Source organism: Falco peregrinus, chromosome 14 (assembly GCF_023634155.1).
Source record: "Falco peregrinus isolate bFalPer1 chromosome 14, bFalPer1.pri, whole genome shotgun sequence".
In the NCBI taxonomy this organism is placed as follows: domain Eukaryota; kingdom Metazoa; phylum Chordata; class Aves; order Falconiformes; family Falconidae; genus Falco; species Falco peregrinus.
Window position 1 is genome coordinate 4146061 of NC_073734.1, and position 13147 is coordinate 4159207.

The 13147-nt window shown below is 61.8% G+C and overlaps 1 protein-coding gene across 3 annotated transcripts in view; it reads right to left on the minus strand.

Moving 5' to 3' along the window:
• Positions 1-5137: 5137 nt before the first annotated feature.
• The window catches only part of ACSF3 (acyl-CoA synthetase family member 3), a 66224-nt gene continuing 58214 nt past the window's right edge, over positions 5138-13147 (minus strand). For all 3 annotated transcript variants that reach the window (XM_055818691.1, XM_055818692.1, XM_055818693.1), the window contains exons 8-10: positions 10051-10185; positions 9274-9385; positions 5138-5420 (exon numbers count right to left, since the gene is read on the minus strand). In XM_055818691.1, coding sequence (XP_055674666.1) covers positions 5303-5420; positions 9274-9385; positions 10051-10185 — 365 coding nt within the window. In that variant the 3' untranslated portion in view covers positions 5138-5302. The remainder of the gene's footprint in view (positions 5421-9273; positions 9386-10050; positions 10186-13147) is intronic.

Here is a 13147-nt window from a genome sequence, read left to right on the forward strand (position 1 = left end):
GAGCTAAAATAACCGCGGGGCTGGCTGAGTGACAGCACATGTGCTGCCGGGCGGGCCGGGCCCCCCCGGCCGGGCAGCTGTCCCCGCCGCCCCCCCCGGCGCTGCCTGCAGCCCCTGCCCGCCGGGGGCCCGCCGGGGCGGGCGCCGGGGGGCCCGGGGGGATGCAGAGGGGGGCGCCGGGGGGGCCCCGCTGCCCGGGGCGGGGGGCCGGGGTGCGCGACCCCCGGGGCAGGGCGAGCGGGAACGCGGCAGCTGTCGCCGGGCGCGCCCCGGGGATGCCGCGACGGGGCGGGCGGGAGGCAGAAACCCGGCCCCGCTGCCCCCGCCACGGCTGGCCTGGCACCGGCACCGCCACCGCCACCGCCACCGCCACCGCCACCGGCACCGGCACCGGCACCGGCACCGGCACCGGCACCGGGACAGGGACCGGTTCTGCCCGCCCCGCTCCGCCGCGCCCCCCGTCGGGGCGAGCCCGCCCCGGCCCCTCGGCCGTACCCGGGGCCGCCTGCGCTGGCGGCGGGGCCGGGGGGCCGGGGCGGGATCGAGACGGCGGCATCCAGCGGTGTTCCGGTCCCGGTGGGTCCCCACGGGGCGGAGCAGCACCGGGCTGCTCCTGGAGCCCTGGCAAGGCCCCCGGTCCCGCTGCCGCCCTCGAGCCCCAGCGCCGGTCCCGGTGCTGCTCCCGACGGCCGGGGTAGGTCCCGGTGATGCCCCCGACCCCCAGTGCCTGCCCCGGTGCTGCCCCTAACCCGCGGGGCCGGTTCCGGTGCTGCCCCCCGACCCCCGCTGCCGCCCCCGACCCCCGCTGCCCTTCCCGGCGGCTCCGCGAGGCCGCGGCACCAGGTGGCAGCATCGTCCCGGCCACCGGCCCCGGCCCCGGCGGTCCCCGCCTCCCGGGGTCCCGCAGCGGGGAGCGCCCCCCGGGGGGGGTCTCGGGCTGCAGCGGGGCTGGGAAGCCGCCCTGGGCCTGGAAATTCCCTGGCTAGGGAATATGCGGCGTTTCGGTGACACTGGTGGCATCACCATGTCCCTGCTTGGCTGCTGTGGGGACCCCCGCCCGGCCGGTGCCGCTCCCCTTCTTAGCAATAAGGGCCCTTGGTGCCCCCCCAGTGTGCGGCATCATCTGGGGCGCGGTGCCCTTGTAGGGCACTGACACCGGGTATGGCACAAGGTGTGGGACGAGGGACACAGGACATGTCTTCTGTCCAGCCCCAGCAGCTGAGCGGTGGTGGCAGGGCTGTCAGTGCCCCAGGGACCGTGGGAGGGGACATGGAGCCCATGCCATGTGTGGGTGAGCGCTGGGCACCGGTGACCGGCGGCGTGGCTGGGCCCTGGCATGGGCAGTGGCGCTCACTTGCCTGTCCGTCTGTCCAATCCCATCCATCCGCCTGTTCGCCCCGCCACCCCCGCATCACCGTCACACGAGGAGCTGCCCCGCTGGTGCTGGCTGGGGGTCCTGGCAGCTGCCGCTGACCCTAACGCGCCGTGGCAGCGGGGTGGTGGAGCAGATGTTCCCTGCCACCGGCACCGCGGCACGGGGGGGCGGGGGTGGCAGACGTGACAGGCTCTGACAAGGTGCCAGTCTCAGCTCGTGGTGCCGGTGCTGCCAGTCACAGGAGCTGCCTGGCGCCAGTGGCATGGCTCTGGCAGTCACGGCCTGACCTTTGCCCCTGCACCGCCATCCCCTCCCCTTGCAAACTGAGGCTCCCACTGGGGGGGCAGGGCTTTGGGGTCCCACAGGTGCTGGGCCCAAACCTGCGACCTCCCTTGTCATGCCAAGTCGGAGAAGGGGTCACCCTATTTTGGAGGGGCCCAGTCCCCCTGTCCCAGCTGACACCCTCTGATGTGCCCACGCCACTGCAAGAGCTGTGGGTGTTGGGACCAGTCATGTCCCTACTGTGGGTGCAGTGGGACCAGTCGTGGCCCCAGCGCAGGGACTGGGGGGGGCTGGGCAGTGCCCTGTCCCCACCATACCCAGTGCTGGGGAGAGCGAGCAGCCAGGAGCGCGGGTTGAGGTGCTCAACCACGAGGTGCCAAACACAGCGCAGCAGCTATAAAGTCACTGGAGCTTCGGGTTTTATGTGGCAATAAAAGATAATGTCAGCTATAAAGCGCGGAGCAGGCCCTGGTGTGCCAAGCCGCCTGCCGAGCCGGGGCAGGGGTGAGCTGCTGGGCGCGGGGGGAGGGGGGCATGGGGGCGTGGGCAGCCCTAGGGGACACCCCGGCAAGGTATCACCTTGCCCGGGGCAAGCAGGTCCCCAGGTGCCCCAGGGTGGGCTGCAGGCAGGGGGATGCTGTGGGATGGCCAGCACTGGTGGGGCCAGCATTACTGGTGGACACATAAAAGATGCTCCTTGGGGTTGTTGTTGTTTTAATGGTTTTATTGCGCGATGCTGGGACGGGCCTGGCAGGCCTTAATGAAGGAGATTGATGGCTTAATAGCCTGTAGCCATTACGGGGTAATTGAATGGTTGTGTACATATGATCAGACCATTAATGCGGACGTGGCTCGCAAGCGAAGCGCCCGGAGGAGCCGTGGGGGGGACATGTGCAGCCCTCCCACACCCCTGACGGATGTAGCATGGGGGGAGCAGAGTCCATGGCCTTGGGGAACCCCATCCATCCCTGAGGTCCGTGCTGTGTTGGTGTCCCAGGGCCACATCCAGCAGTGAGGGGATGGAGCAGGTCTCCAGGTTCATCCAGTGGCACCGGGTCACTAAAACCCGTGTCCTGCCAGCTCAGCTCCCAGCCTGGGCTCTGGGCCACCATAACCAGGTGCTTTAACAAGGCTTTTAATTAACAGGCGCCATATATAGGGGTAAACAGCAGTGAGGGAGCAGAAGTGGAGCTGTGGGGGTTCTGCATGGTTGGCAACCCCAAAGCGGGGCTGACCACTGACCTCCCTGTGAACGCCGCCACCGAGGAGAAAACCCAGCAGAGCTGCCACTGGGTCCCCGCGCCAAGGTGTGAGTCAAACTACTCATTTTAGTGTGTGACAACCAGGTGTTTTACAGTATTTGCTACCTGTGATCATCCATCAAAGCAATCGATAGCGTTCCTGCAGAGTTTTATTAATGATCTTGTCACTGGGCTGGTGCTGGGTGTCTGGGGTTGTCGAGAATGATAGATCATTAAGAGCTTTTGCTGCTATTTATTCTCCAGTGACCTTGTCTCTCTCCATTGTTGCTTGCTTAAGAGTTATGAATGTGAGACATGATAATTTGATATTGATCTATTTGGTAAGTTAAAAAATTTACTGCATCGTCAATGTTTTAACAAAGGATCTGCCCGGTCCCTCCCACAGACCGGTGGTTGCTGAACTCCATGGCGAGGGGGCAAGCTAGGCACCGTGCCAGCATCCGTGGGCTGGAGTGCCGGGCCTGCCGGCCGTGGGATGGTGAGGGGTGGCTGCGAGAGCTCTGCCGTGTTCCCGGTGCCCCTGCGAGACCCTGTCCCAGCCCCTGCTGAGCCTGGAGTACCGACACCCTGGTGCTGGCACTGCCCTGGAGATGCTGCCGCGGGCAGGGTGCAGCAGTGGCCCGAGCGGGCGCACGGCTGTTCGGTGTCATCACTTGTGCTCCCTGTCCCTTCCCAGCGCCTCCAGGGTCCTGTCAGCTGGTGGAGAAATCTGGGGCTCCCTGTCACCCCCCTTGGCACCGGACAGGACCAGACCAGCATGCCACTGCTGTGCTGCCTCCCAGGGCACTGGACCCACTGGTTGGGGACCCACAGCGCACGGCCGCCATCCCTCGCTGCTGTTATTGATCGCCACCGCCTGCTGCCGCGGGGCTGGCAGCTCACGCATGAAGTCAAACAGGGACAAAAATCCGTTTATAAAGGTACGGCTTATCGATACTGCCTGTCCTCCAGGAAATCGATGACCTTCAGACGGGGGCACTGGTGTCAGCCGCGCACACACATGCAGTGTAATTCATGTGCTGCATCTGCTCCCCAGTGCCTCCAACACCCTGCTCGGCTCTGCCCCCACCCCACCCCAGACCGTGACCCCCCCCCGTGGCCTGCACCCCTCGCCACTCCGTGGCCAAGACCAAAAGCCGAGCCCATCTCCGGCGCCTGCCCAGCCACGCTGTTCCTCCCCATCTCCCTGGGCTCCCTGCATGTTCCTCAACGCTTCACGGCTCTTCTGTCACACTGAGGTCACCGCAAGCCCCTGGCAGCCATCCCGGCCCCTTCCTCCCTGGGTCTTTCCCCTCCCCGTTATGGGGTGGGTGCCACAGCGCTCCTCAGCACCGGCCAGGGCAGCGGGGCTCTGTGCCGGTGGTGTCACTGCCCCTGCCATCGGTCTGCGCCGGGCACGGGCTGGCACGGGAGCGCCTGGCTGGGGGAGACGTGCTGGGCTGGTAACCGTAAGCCAGTATTCGATTTTTACATTTATTCTTTACTTCTTCACTTCTGCTGGGAAATGGGAGGCAGGGCCTGGTGGAGCAGGGAGGTGGATGCTAACGATTCACAGCAGGTAACGGGGCATCCCATGAAGAGCAGGATCCCACCAGTGAGAGGATCCACTCGCCCTCTCAGGCTCTCCTCCCCTGTAAACCAGACTATCAGGAAAGTTGCTCAGTCCATGAGAAAGGGCAGAGAGGATGCAAAATTACCAGGCGTCACCGCAGCTGGCTGAAGACAGTTTAATCTAAAGAGTAATTTCATCTGGCGATGAGTTGCACGTGGCCTGAGGTAGAGCTATAACGAGGACGAGCATCCAGAGGCGGATGAAGGCAAGGTGGGGAAGCCAGGGTGCCCGGACAGCCCTTCCCACCCAGGCAGAGCAGCTCCACCGGCTTGGCATCATGGGGCTGAGACCCACCGAGGGCCCGCCGGGCTCATCTGCCCCAGCAGCTGCGGCCGGGACCAGCTCGGGGTGGATGCAGGGGTGTCTGTGGTGTCTGCTTTTCACCTGCCTCCCACCACCTCCATGGGGGCTAAATAGAGCAACTTTGGCCAGCAAGTGCTCACTGCCAGCACTGGCACGGGTGGCAGTCCTGGCCCGGGACCCCCCAGCATTCATCCCACTCTCCCTTCTAGACCCAGGGCTGCTCTGAGCCCCCTGCAAAGGGCTCTTGCACAAGAAAGGTGGCCCTGCAGCTCTGGCTCACTTCAGCCAAAGAGACCACATGGGTTGAATCCTACTTTCACTGGACTTTATTTGTGGAGCAGCCTGCAGTAAGCCCAGACCTGCCACTGTTAATCACTGCTGGCACCTCCTCAGCGCTGTTGTAGAGGGGGAACGGATGCGGCGGAGGACCAAGCGCCCCGGGCTCCCAGTCCTGCCCGATGCCGTGCACTAGGCTGGGTAAAAGCGCTGCAGAAGCTCCTTCTTGTTGACTTTTCCCATCTGATTGCGTGGGATCTCCTCCACCACGATCAGCTCGGTTGGGATGGTGTACGGTGCCATGGTCTCCCTGCAACGCAGAAGCGCAGTCTGTTACGGCTGACCAAGACCAGCACTTCCAGCTCATCCTGAGCCCCCTCAAATGCCACCAGACCTGGGGGTTTGCTCCAGGACCCTGCATCCTGCAGCAACGGAGCCACCCCAGTTCTCCAGGCAGCGGGGCCACAGGTGAGTGGCTTTGGGCAAATAGTGGCCATACTCTGGCTCTTTCCTAAGGGCTCAACACAGACCCTGAGAGAGCAGCAGGGCTGACTTTACACCAGTCACGCGTTGCTGTGCTGCAGGTGGGGGCTAGAGAGCAGCCCCTCTGCCGGGTGAGCTGTCCTGGGAGCACCTGTGGCCCCATCAGCCCCAAGCGGCCCCACCGGGGACCCCCCACCCACACACCCCCAGGAGCCCATTCAGGCTCAGCTCTGAGCTCCCAGTCCCCGCTGAGCTGTGCTGTGCGGTGTTTGCTCCCAGCCTGTCTCCAGGGGGGAGCTGTGTCGCCAGCAGCTGGTCCCGGGAGGGGACCCCTCGGAGGTGCAGAGCTCATCTCTAGCCCTGTCCTTGCCCCTCCTGGGAGGACTTTGCCCCCTCCCCCCCCGCCCCCCCCCCTCCATAGCTCATCTCTGGCCCTGTTCTCCTCCTGCCTGTGCTTCCCCGGCTGCACCCTGGACCTGGCTCATCACTTGCTGTGTTTTGGGCTGGTGAGGGACCCTGCACCTGGTACCCAGCTCCACCTGCCGCGCTCGGCCCCCGCCGCGGAGGACACTGCCTGCGCTGCGTCACCCTTGGCCGCCCTTTGGGAGCCAGCCCTGCCATGCAGCACCTAGAGCACTCGCAGAGCACAACGCACCCCAAAACACCCAGCTGCCCCTCGGGAGGAGGCACGGAGAGCCTTCGGCAGGTCAGCTGGTGGCAGAGCCCCCAGTGCAGACTCACTGATCCTCCACGATAGAGACAGCATGGGAAAGCAGCGCGGTGGCACGATGGATGCTGCACCCCGGTGTGTTCCTGGTGCCAGTCCCCAAGGGCAGGCACCACGGGTTGCCCACCTGGCTAAGTGCGTGCCGGTGACTTGCCAGTGACTCGTGGCCATGCGCTCCGGCCCACCGGGGGGTCTTCCCGCTGCGGGAGGGAGTCTGAGTGCTGAGCACCATCCCCCTGCCATTTGCAGAGTGCAGAGGGGGGGCTCTCCTGCCTTCTGCTGCCTGTGTGTCACCAACCTGGGGCCGTGCCCAGCTCCAGCAGTGTCCTGGCACTGACTCTAATGCGAGATGCCAAGTCTGCTGAGCCCTTCAACCATCGCCCGGCCCTCCTCCTCCCACCCGCCACCAGCACCCCCCTGCCATATGGATGCCTCTAACTCGGGATGGCGCCTGTCGCTGGGAAGCACGACTGGAGGCGAAAGCTGCAAAATGAATCACTCTGAAGAGGGACATGTGTCTCCTGCCAGGGAGCGCGAGAAAAAGGGCCAAACGAATGTAAGTGACATAAAAAATAAAGGGGAGAGACAGGGTGAGAGGGAGAGAGGCAAGCGGAGGGAGCTGGAGCAGTGCCTGGAGCCGGCGCTGGGCAGGGAGAAGCAGCCCCGGAGGACCCTGGGTGGGCAGTCAGCCCCTCCGACTTTCTGGGGGCTTTTGTTTCAAGGGCTCTCACTCTTGCTCTGCACAGGCAGAACAGCACCGTGTCTGCCCACTGAGCTGGGGACGGCGATGGGAAGAGACGTGCAAGGACAAGGGGGAACATCCTGGGAGGGGGGCAGGCAGTGGAGCACATGGCTGGCTGAGCGTAGCCCCCTGCCCTGCATCAGGGACCCCCAGAGCAACACTCGGGTGACCCATAAAGTGCAGCCATGATGGTAGATAAAAGGATCTGCTGGGGTCACCGACGTCCCTGCCAGGAGGCTTAGGGATGAGCAGTCACCACACAGCATGGTGACGATCTCCCTTCCCAGCTCTCCATCGCTCCTGCTCTGTGCTGAGGCCATGGAGGGCCCTGGATGGAGAACCCCGGAGCACCAGACCCCGTACCAACCAGGACAGGCTCAGCCTGGCTGAGAAGGGGTATCTCGGCTTGCACCAGAACATCAGTAAAATCAAGCAAAAGCTGCTGGTGGCTGTGGGCTGCCCTAGGCGGAGCAGGAGCCCCAGGTGAGTCTGGTGTCCCTGTGCACTCACAGCCCCGAAAGCCAACTGTGCCCTGGGCTGCACCCCAAGTAGCGGGGTGAGCGGGTTGAGGTTGAGGGGGGGATTCTCACCCTCTGCTCCATTCCGGTGAGGCCCCCCCTGCAGGGCTGCATCCAGCTCTGGGGCCCCCAACATCAGAAGGACATGGAGCTGCTGGAGCGAGCCCAGGGGAGGCCACGAAGATGATCCGAGGGCTGGAGCACCGCTCCCCTGGAGACGGGCTGGGAGAGCTGGGCTGGTTCAGCCCGGGGAAGAGGAGGCTCCGGGGAGACCTTAGAGCAGCTTCCAGCACCTACAGGGGCCGCCAGGAAACCTGGGGAGGGGCTTTGTACAAGGGCCTGTGGTGACAGGACAAGGGGGGTGGCTTTGAGCTGGAAGAGGGTGGATTTAGATGAGACACGAGGAAGAAATTCTTCCCCGTGAGGGCAGCGAGGCGCTGGCCCAGGCTGCCCGGAGCAGCTGTGGGTGCCCCATCCCTGGCAGTGTCCCAGGCCAGGCTGGACGGGGCTGGGGGCAACCTGGGCTATGGCAGGTGTCCCTGCCCGTGGTGGTGGGGTGGAACTGGGGGGGCTTTAGGGTCCCTTCCAACCCAAACCATTCTGTCATTCTATGACCAGCAGCCAGAGGGTTAATGTGTGTGCGCAGTGCTGAGGTGCCAAGGGACACCCTGGCAGGGTCTTGGCCCCTCTGCCCCAGCAGCCACCCATGTGCAATTCATTTCTTTGTTTGCTTCTCTTCCCCCACTACGTAACTGTTTAATCAGAGCAGCAGCCGGCCAGCTAGCATCTTCCTTGCATTTGCTAAATCGCAGTCCCCCAACTGTGATTTTTGCAAATCCAGGGGAAATCTTTAATTGGCTGCTGCACAGACCCTGATGAAACAAGTGCTCCTGCCGCTTACAAAATAGCGCCAGCCTCGCCAAAAATATCCGCAGCCTGAAGGAGGGAGTTACCAGGAAAAGAAAGAATCTGCTATTAAATATTTTGCTAATGAAATATTAGCGATAAACGCGGTGATTCTGCTTCCTGGCTCCCGCCTGCTTACGCTCCCATGGCTGATGCCTGAAACCCCAGCACTGGCCGCACTCTGATTTAAACAAGGAGGTGTGGGTTTTCATGCCAAAATGTTGCAGGATGGCAGGTGGCTGCTTTGCGCCATGCTCATCAGTATTGCGATGACTCCAAGCAAGGTCTGTGAGCTCTGGTGTCTCCCTCCCTCTCCAAATCCCATGGGAGAGGTCTCTGGGGTTAACTGGGCACTGGGCTGGACTGGCTTCCAGTGGAGAGGAAGGCAAGCAAGGAGCGATTGCAGCAGCACCGGGAAAAGCTGAGCAAACGTTCTTGTTGCTGAGATAACATGAAGCTTCCCTTGTCCTGGTGCTCACTCTGTGCTTTTCTGCAGGCAGCTGGGCTCGGGGCTGTGGGGCAAGAGCCACTTGGCCGCACCACACAGGTCATTTATCAAAGGCACTTTTGGGGTGAGAGGCCCATTTATTTCCATTATCTCACATGCTCGGTGACCTCCAGGTTGGAGCTGTGGTCTTTTCTCCATCCTCAGAGCCTGAGGCACTATGTCATTGCCGGCCACCTCTTCACCCCTCCTCTGACATGTCCCTAATGAGGATGCTGCAGGCTTTGAGCCCGCTTTCCCTGTGCCGTGCTGCTCACCATGCACTGCCCCATGGCACCTTACCTAGCCCAGACTTTCAGGTCCTTCACAGAGAGCATCTCACCCTTGCGCAGCTGCACAACAGCACTGACCCGCTGACCCCAGACCATGTCCGGCGGCCCGATCACAGCTACATCTGCAGAGAGAGCAGAAGACTCAGGCTGAGAAAGCAGAGCAATTTCTGGGGTCAGGGGTGGGGTAGAAGAGGGGTCCAGCACTGCTGGCAGGTGCCTGCGGCAGCGGTGTGCAGGGAAGAGCCGTGTGTGGAGGAAGACGCCATGGGATATTAGTACAGGAAAACACCGGGGACTTCTGTGCTGACACAATTTCCAAGAACAGTGCTTCTCTCCAGGGAAAAGGCAGGAAGCCCCATGGTGTTTGAACAATTTAGAGTCAACAGGGAGCAATATGATGTAGAGAGCGGTGTAGAGCCGGGGACGCCACTTCTGTCCCTTCACACAGGGTCATGCACAAGGGCAGGAGAGAATTAATTACGGTCTCACTTCCAAAATCAGATGAGATTTTGGAAATGAGAGGTGAGAGCTGCTGCTGACTCAGCATCCGGCCACAGGCTTCATGACTTCAGCCCTGGGAGACAAGTAACAGCAGGCTTTAAATGCAGCCTGCTCTTTGCTCAGACCCAGCCTCCCTACGGGGAAGGCTGGGAAAAAGCCTCCAGGCATGAGCCCCCGGGCAGCCCCGCGTCTGCACCCCGAGCCAGGTCTGAGCCCAGAGCCAGGCTCCCATGTGCCATCCCTTCTTGGCACAGCCTGGCACGGGGACCAGGGACCAGCAGCATACCTGTTATGTGTGGGTGCGCGAGCAGATGACGCTCCACCTCCAGAGCACTGATTTTGAAGCCCCCGTTTTTGATGATGTCTACCGAGGTGCGGCCCTTGATCCAGTAAACGCTGTCTTTGTATGCTGCTGTGTCTCCTGAAAAGCAAAACAAGCTCAATCAGAAGCCATCCCCTTGCTTCTCCTCTGCCTTTCCTGACCTGTGGATGTGACACTGGTGATGCCCTGGGCAGGCGCTGAGCCCAGCTCCCTGTACTGGCCTGTGGGGACAGCTGCACTTAGTGCAAATATCACGAACATCTCTGCAGAGACCGCCAGGGATGGGGTGTCAGCTTTCCCCACAGGACAGCCTGCTCCTGGGGTCACACCGAGGGGAAGGAGCCCTTGCTTTTCTGTGGAAGGAAAGGGAAGAATAAGGCTGTGTACCCAGAAGTCCTTTAATATGGAAACAATGAAAATGGGAGCCATCGCTACAGGTGGAGATGTTCCCCAGCACGCTCTCAACATGGGCCACAAGACAAGCAGTCTCCAGCTCAGCCCCTTCCTCGTCTTCCTGGCAATCAGCACATCACAAAGATCTTGGTTGTCCCTTCCCCGTAGGATGTGACACTTCCTAGACCTCTGCCATCATCAATGCTGCTGAGGGTCCCCATCACATAGTCCCCAGCCTCCTCTTCCTCCCACCCGCTTGCCTGTGCCAGTGATGAGACACCCGCAGCCAGCAGCCTGCAAGAGCTGTGGTGGGTCTTTCCTGGCAGCTCCGGTGCCGTGAGTGCCCTGATCGCAGCCACCAGCCCCTGCCACCCCCTGGAGCCGCCCTTGCGCTGGGGACGGCCAGCTGCTTGTGAAGGGGCCTTTCCCCCACCCCTGCATGGCTACCACTAATAATAAAAGGTGGGGGGTGATGTTGGGAAGAGGAGACCGACCTAAGCAACACGTTGGATCTGACCTGTCCTATCTGCGGGGGAAGAAGGCGTGTGGCAGGTGTGATCCGGTAATTAGCTGCTCGTGCTGAGGCTGGGAAGATTGAGGAGAGAGGTCATGTCAGCACAACCTGGCTAAATGCTTAACAAGCTGGTGCACTTTGATAGCTACTTAAGATGATTACTCACATCCTGCTAATAGAGCCTTTGCCAACCGGTGGGCAAGGGGGGGCTGGGGACCTCGCATTTCCATTTCAGAGCCTTGATGGCAGCACCAGGGGGGCCCTTAGCTCTCCCCTGCGTGTCAGTCTCCATCCTCTCCTTAATGATACGCGCTGCCATTGTGTCCACACACCCGGCCCGCTCCCCGCTGCGGCTTCACTCGCAGACCTCATTTCACTGCTGGCTGGAAAGCTCAAACACGGAGATGACACGGAGATTGGCAGCGGGGAAAAAGCAGCTTCCAACAAAGCAGGGTGAGCCGGCACTGCTGGGTCTGCAGGAGCTCCCCCTGTGCTTGCCTTGCCCCCGGTCCAGCCACATGTGCAGAATATGGGGAATGAGGACGGCTGGGGGTCGTGGACCCCAGCATCCCTGTGGCCGGGAGCCCGCAGGGCCAGGAGGACCTGCTAAACCTCTGGTGAGGGGGAAAGCTGTGTAAGGAGCACACCAAGAGGGCTCCGAGGGCTCTGGCACCCGTCTGAGACCTGGGAACTTCCTTGGGTGGCCCAAGGAAAAGCCTCCCTGCTGCCAAGGACCATGTGGACCCCCATCCTCTCCTTCAGAGATGAGGTCCCCTCTCCTCCCAGGGACTCACAGTGTCACGCCAGCAGAGGTAGGCACACCCCACCATGCACATCGCTGAGCTCCACCGCACTCCCCTCCTTCTTGGTGCTCCTTTGGGCCCCCTCAGCGCTGCTTTGCAGCCCTCCCAGCACGCTTCACAGCCCAGGTACCGCAGGACGCGTCTGTCGGCTACGCAGCTTAACAACAGCCCCTTTCCAGCTCACATCTGGCACGCCGCGGAGTTTGCACGCGGTGTGTGCAAAGGCAGCGAGCGCCCAGAGATTTACGGTGTCAGAGCAACGAAACATCGGAATCAGTTCTGAATTTGGGCTGCTCCCCAAAAGAGCTGTGTCCCTGCTCAGCTGGCACATGCCGCAGTCCTGAGCAGCTCATCTTGCTCAATTCAGCCAGGGAATGATTAATTGTTCCTGTACTTGCCTGCCTGCCTCCTGGCACTCCTGTGGATGTTGAAGGCTGTCTGGAATATTTTAAAAGTTGTGGGAGAGTTTTAAACTCGGGCTCTCTGGGTGTTTGGCTGCTCGGGGTTGGAAGGAATTCACGACCGCTGTGATAAACTACCTCCTGCGCTCAGTATCACTGTAGCATGTGTGACTGACACAGGACCAGAGAGTGAACATTAATTAAAACGTGGCGCTGGGGACCGGAGAGCCATGAGCTTTCGGCAGGGAGATCAGGAGCTGCTTATTCATGCAGAGAAGACAGGGAGAGGAGAGGGAATTCAGACCTGGTTCAATGACACACAGATCTCATGTTGCTCTTCAGGACCTAAGCACATGAAAGCTGCCACATTTGCATTTTCCTCTGCTCTGCAATGAGAGAACAGTCCCAGGGACAGGTCCAAGGGACAGTTGGGACCATGAGGCAGATCTGGGTGGGGGCAGGAGATTTCTCTGCACCAAGGTCTCCTGATGTGAAAGCTGAAAGGCTCTGTGCCTGTCCAGACAACTCATTCCCCTTATCTCTGCTTACAACGAGCAAGGACTGAATTCACACCCGGCGTGCCGTGCTCTTGAGTCTGCTGGGGACGTGGCAGCCATGGTGATTTCTCCAGAGCCTGTTTGCAAAGCAAACTGCCAGGGCAGAGCCTGTCACCAGGGTCCCGTCTCTGCCCCGCCCCCACCCCCCCACGCACGGGGCTCAGGCAGAGTGGGACACACAAGCCCCAGCGTTGCCCGGCCTCAGATCCCACTGCCGGGGAGGGAAGACTCTGTGCTTTACTGGTGGCAGAGGGATTTCAGGGCACATCCGGACCATAACAAGACACCTGAGCTGGCAGCAGCTCGAGCGCACAGTGCCATGCGGAGCACCCGCCCCAGCCCTGCAAGCTGCGCCGAGGTGATGCAGGCGCTGCACTGGAGCGGGGTTGTTAG